The following is a 5,596-nucleotide window of genomic DNA, read 5'->3' as shown; positions in this document are numbered from 1 at the left end:
ACAAAAAAACCCAAAACAAAACAAGAACAGCAAAACATTCCACATTTTGTAAAGATTTACTGGAAAGATCCGCGATGGCGGTGGAGAACGTAAACGTCTTGTTTGGTCTTTTTACACGTCGGTCCTTGACAGCCGAGCTTCTGCCGGAGGCGTTTCGGCTCCGGGGTTCCACGAGCTCCTCGGCCGAAGCGAACGTTCCGAGTTTTCCCGGCTGGGTCGGAGCCTCCGAGCACGAAAACCCGCGGTGCTCCGGCCGGTGCTCCGGCCGGCGCTCGACGCGGCGGCGGTGGCGGGCGGGGAAGGGGACGGCGTGGAGTCCGGAGACAGGGACAGCCGAGCGACGCCGGGCGTGTCTGAAAGGGAGAAAGAGACTCGGTTACCGGAGATCAGCCTTTGGGTCATTCCTCGCGGCGCACCGACCTGGAGACGGAGACTGGAACGAGGAATCTGGCGAGGCGGGGTCCGCGGGGTCCGCGGCGTCGCCGGGTCCGTCTCCTCCGCTGTCGCTTCCCGTGCCGCCGAAGCCTTCCTCGTCGCTCTCTGGTCCCTCGCCTCCGTCGCCGTGTCGGATGGTCAGGACCTGTGGTGACCGTTCTCTCTCGATGGCTTGAAGGCGCCTGCAGAAATGACGCGGGGTTCTGTTTTTCGATGTACGTCCGGGTCTCCGGCGCCATTCAGACGCGAGGAAACTCAGCGTGTACTCACAAGGAAAACACGACAAACACATTTAGCGGTGGCTCGTTTGGGGAGAATGGCCGTCTCTCAGAGTTCATCCACACGACGAGAAAAACGATCTTTATTGTCTCCTAAATAAAACGATTCCGTCCACTTGTCGCTATGAACACAGGCTTCAGGGTGTGTAGTACTCATGCCAGGCCTCTAGGGGGCGCTGTGACTCGCCAAACACACCAAAAATGCAGAAGAAGACAGAGCACATAGAACTTTAGAAGTAGATTCCTGCTCATAAACCTCTATATAATTCTGGTTCTATAGGTCTATATGTCTATGGCCTTGCTCTTCCTGCTGTTAGCATCATGTAGCTTCTGCAGCTTGTAGTCCCTGATTGTTGCGGTTATTTGACGACATCACGGACCGCGGTGGGGGGAAGAGGGGGGGGGCGATCACGATCGTTTTTGACATCAGCACGAGCCGGGGTTTTAGAATCTCCCCACTCTGGGACCCGTGTTCAAAAAAACCTCTTTTCACGCTTCTAAAGCCGCCTCATGTGGACGACAGGCCAGAAACAGCTGGTTTAGCTGAACCGGTTACCTGGTGTGGACGACGCCTCAGTCTAAGGCTGCGGGTTCGATTCCTCACCTTTCCCCCCTTTTCCGCAGGTCGAAGTGTCTTTCAGCAATACGCGCTACATGAGTGAAAGCCATTTACGTTTAGAAAGTTGCTCTCAATCTTGATGAATCAAAACAGTAAAAGAAGGTGATTAAGAAAGGCGTTTAAAAAAAAGAATAAAGTAAAAACTATTAAAAATAAGTCAAATCTATTGTTTATGGGGGAAAAAACCCCAGAGGAAATGAAGTTTTGAAAGAATTGGACGCATCAGCAGGAGTTTCCACGGCCTGCTTCTTCTGCCGCTCTGAACCTTGCTATCGTTTAATCCTTCCGATGTTCCTTCGCCGCGTTTTAATCAGCCGTCTTTATGCGAGTGTACAACCGGTGAACGCCGTACCGGCCGTGTTGCTCCCTCCACGCTCTCAGCTCGGCAAACACGTCAGCCCGGTCTCTACCGAGCTCAGCTCCCCGCGGGCTCTGGGACGTCGGGACGTGCGGCAGATCGCAGAGGGTGGACGTCCATCTTGCCGGTGCCGTCTACGAAACGGAGGAACGGGAGGATTGAGCGGGGAGGAAAAGATGGAAAAGAGACGAGCTGCCGCCTGTTATTAAGCTGGAGGAACGTCTTGTTTTGGGACTCTTACCCGCAACTTTTCCCGCTTCGCCCGGATGGCCTGAACTGGATTCCCACAAAAGAGGATCCGGCCGGCGCCTTGGAAAAGCAACAGGTGAGGGAAGAACTCAAGTTAACTGGCGTTCATGAAGTTCCCTTGGCGGAACAGTTGCTGCTGCTGCTGCACGTGGCGGTACGGTGGCCCAGAGGGGCCAAACAGCGCCACAGTGCTGCAAAAGCTGCAACGCAACGTCCAAAAGCTGCAACGCAACATCAAACAGCCACAACACAACAACAAAAACCAAAGCACGACAACAAAAAGACACAACAAAATGACAAAAACACAAAACACAACAACAAAAAGACACAACAAAACAACAAAATCCACAACACAACAACAAGTTACAACACAACAGGCAAAAACCAAAACACAACAACAAAAAGACACAACAAAATGACAAAAACACAAAACACAACAACAAAAAGACACAACAAAACAACAAAAGCCACAACACAACAACAAAAGTTACAACACAACAATAAAAACCACAACAAAACAACAAAAGTGTGCAGCGGTTATGAGAACAGTCTTTGTTTCCGGGGGACAATGTTCTCTGACGGAACGATGGCCGCCGGAGCAGATACATAACGTGGTGATGATTTCGACACGGCGACCAATAATAGTGATTTCTGAAAACGCACAAGGACATTAATTGCTATCGTCATGCAGCAGCGTTTGACATACGTCTCATTACCACTCATTATCAATATCATTCTCATTCTCATTCTCATTATTACATTGTCAGATGTTGCCTATGTGGCTTGTGGCTGTTGTGTTGTGCCGTCGGCCCTTCTGGGCCACCGTAGAGACAAATCCACACGAAACTAATACATAATGGAGAAACGACTTCGGCAGCCGCAGATGAGAAACCGTCTTCTTCAGGGGTTTTTGTCGACTCACAGAAAGCGTCCGACACGACTGGTCTTTCTTTGCTGTTCTACACAAGCTGGAACGTGACGCTACAGGAGGTGCAGCTAAACAACCGCTAATCAACGACACTCAACCCAAAAAAAAAAAAAAGAGAGAGAGAAAAGTCACCTGCGACGTCCCGCAAGGCTGGGTTCTGGGACCAAAGATCATTTTTACTTTCATTAAAACTATATTTAAAATATATCTTTACAGTATGAAGACTTCCAGTGTTTTCCATTTGCTGATGACACACATGTATCACTAGAACAGTAATCAAAGCGTCTAACCGTGCGTTAAGGTGCTGGTTTCTGCTTCCGCCGTGGCCCGATGTGAGTCGGCAGAACCCAGTCTGGATCCGCGGGGGGGCGGGTCTCCAGGCCCGGCTGCTGACCGGGGTCTGATACCAGTCGGCGGTCTGGAGCCGGGCGGTGACGGGGTCCAGGAGGACGTGGGTCCGGGGGAACTGGTTCCGCAGTCGGCCGGCTCCTCTGCAAAGGGCAAAAGTGAGTCTGCCGCTGAATATGCATCGGTAACTAGCCTGGATATTGTAGACCGGCCGCTAGGCCACTACGGTTTATAAGTAAGTAGAAGTGCGGCAAAGTATTAATATATCACCAAGAAGTTCACATTTAATGAACTCTCTATTTGCGACAAATGGCAGACCTGAAATTTGAATGAAAAAAACCAAAATGTCAACAATATCAGTTCGCCACAGCTGCTTTACAATTTACTGATTACAGTGGATTTTATTTTTCTATTTACATCTTCAATGGCAAAAAAAACCCCATTTGTTCACATGTAGCTGGAACTCAAAATCAAGGTTCACATATAACTGGTCAATTTCTGGAAATGGTCTTCAAAGTAGACGCATTTATACGTCTCTAGTCATCCTGAGCACCTGGACTGACTCAACACAACCTGCAGTGCGCCCCTGGTGGTCAAATAGGGACATTGCAAAAAAATATAAATAAATAAATAAATAAATAAATAAATAAATAAATAAATAAATAAATAAATAAATAAATAAATAAATAAATAAATAAATAAATAAATAAAAGCGCACCGTCACCAGCAGGAGGCTGGGAGACGCCGCAGCCTCGGAGAGAGTCTCGGAAAACGTCCCAGTCGTCCCCCACGGAGCTCCAGCAGCTCCGCCCGCCCTCCTCCACCCTCCGCCCGCCCTCCTCCACCCTCACGTCATCCAGGTAACGCAGCTGAGGGATCAACTCCCTCACCGCCGCCCGGTAACTGTAGTCTGTCGCCTGCGGAGATGGAGGAGAAGATGGTTGAAGAATCCCGACGCTCGGGAGCCGTTAACGCCTTTATACCTCGATAAAATATAAGAAGTGAAGAAAGAATGTCCTCTCTCTCCCTGGCTTGTTCCAGGTTTTAAAAAGTGTGTTGCTCCAACTGGCCATTCAGAAGTCAAACCCTATATAGTGTCATCGGGGGGTTTTAGCCAATCACAATCAAGGTAGGCTCCTCCCCCCTTTGACTCCTCCCACAGTCAGGCAGCTCTGCTCTGGCACATGGCACCACGAGAGGAAGTACTTCCTTCCTCTTCCCATAGATGGGCGTGTGTGGGGGCGGAGCCAGTCCAGCTCACACAGACACAGCAGATTCTGAATGCAGCTTCTTGGATCCGATATTCTAATGGAGGGAAAATCAAAAGAAGAACTTGATTTGGGGAAATAAAATATTTTTGGACCACGAGACTCATGGGAATGTGTTAAAAAGCTGGATGATATGACACCTTTAAAAAATTAAAAAAATAAAAGTCCATTTGAAAGTTCTCACAAAGACACGATCGAATTTTTTTTTTAGCATAATTTGATTCACAAAACTCTTGTTTTGTGCATATATATATATATATATACACACACACAAATATACTATATATTTCCGATATATTTGCACAAAAAATATATATATTTGTATATATTTATATATATATATTTCTTCTTCTTTTGGGTTTATTGGAAGTTTTCATCCTTATAGTTGTTCTACCGCCATCTGCTGGTTGCAGGTCGTCGGTACCATTCCTACTGCTCAAGAAAGAAAGAAAGAAAGAAGCATATATTCCACTTAAGCAGCAAATCATGACTTCATTATATATAAGATTTGGTTTAATGGACTTCTACGAAATAAGAGCTTTGATCAGGAGGAGAAACCCTGACGGCAGTAATCACATTACTCACCCGGAGAACTGGGGTCACGATATTAAACGATAAGAACGAGACGTATTTGCGGTTAAAAACTGAACGATGGAAGATGTGTGTTCTTTACATCGGCTGGTCGTTACTCGTCTTATTCCGTGGCGATTTTCACCGCGGACGAAGGGGACGGAGGATAAAGAGATGAAAGAGAGAGGCCTCATCACTTCCGGAGTCTTTCAGGCGGATGTGATCAACGCGTCAGTAAATCAGCGATCGGCCTTCGACAAAACCACACAGACGCCGTGAATGAAGGAGGGCAGAGTGAGCTGCTGGCAAGGAGGAGAAAAGGTAGAAGAAAGAAGGAGCGAAGGGTTTTTTTTGTTTTGTTTTTTTTTAAAAAGGAGAGGAAGCTGGAGGAGTGATCGCTTGGCGTGGGAGCCAAACCGACAACCTCACAGTCACTACAAAGCACAAACTAATGCATATTCAAGTCAGCAGCTCCCCCCGTTGCCCCAGTTTCCTAATTAATGCTCCGCTGGTGGGAAATAAACACATTCGCCGCATTTAATG

At 47.8% G+C, this 5,596-nt stretch overlaps 1 protein-coding gene across 1 annotated transcript in view; it reads right to left on the bottom strand.

Annotated features, from left to right (window-relative positions):
- Window positions 1-111: 111 nt before the first annotated feature.
- Window positions 112-5,596, bottom strand: part of lrrc56 (leucine rich repeat containing 56) — a gene marked incomplete at both ends in the record, with an annotated part of 12,321 nt that continues 6,836 nt past the window's right edge. Inside the window, 7 exons of the mRNA XM_080504795.1 lie at window positions 112-353; window positions 421-617; window positions 1,685-1,824; window positions 1,932-1,999; window positions 3,158-3,358; window positions 3,934-3,949; window positions 4,061-4,132. Of these exons, the coding sequence (XP_080360921.1) occupies window positions 112-353; window positions 421-617; window positions 1,685-1,824; window positions 1,932-1,999; window positions 3,158-3,358; window positions 3,934-3,949; window positions 4,061-4,132 (936 nt within the window). The remainder of the gene's footprint in view (window positions 354-420; window positions 618-1,684; window positions 1,825-1,931; window positions 2,000-3,157; window positions 3,359-3,933; window positions 3,950-4,060; window positions 4,133-5,596) is intronic.

Source organism: Blennius ocellaris, assembly GCF_963422515.1.
Source record: "Blennius ocellaris genome assembly, chromosome: 11".
NCBI lineage: Eukaryota > Metazoa > Chordata > Actinopteri > Blenniiformes > Blenniidae > Blennius > Blennius ocellaris.
This window is presented reverse-complemented; position numbering and strand designations above follow the sequence as displayed.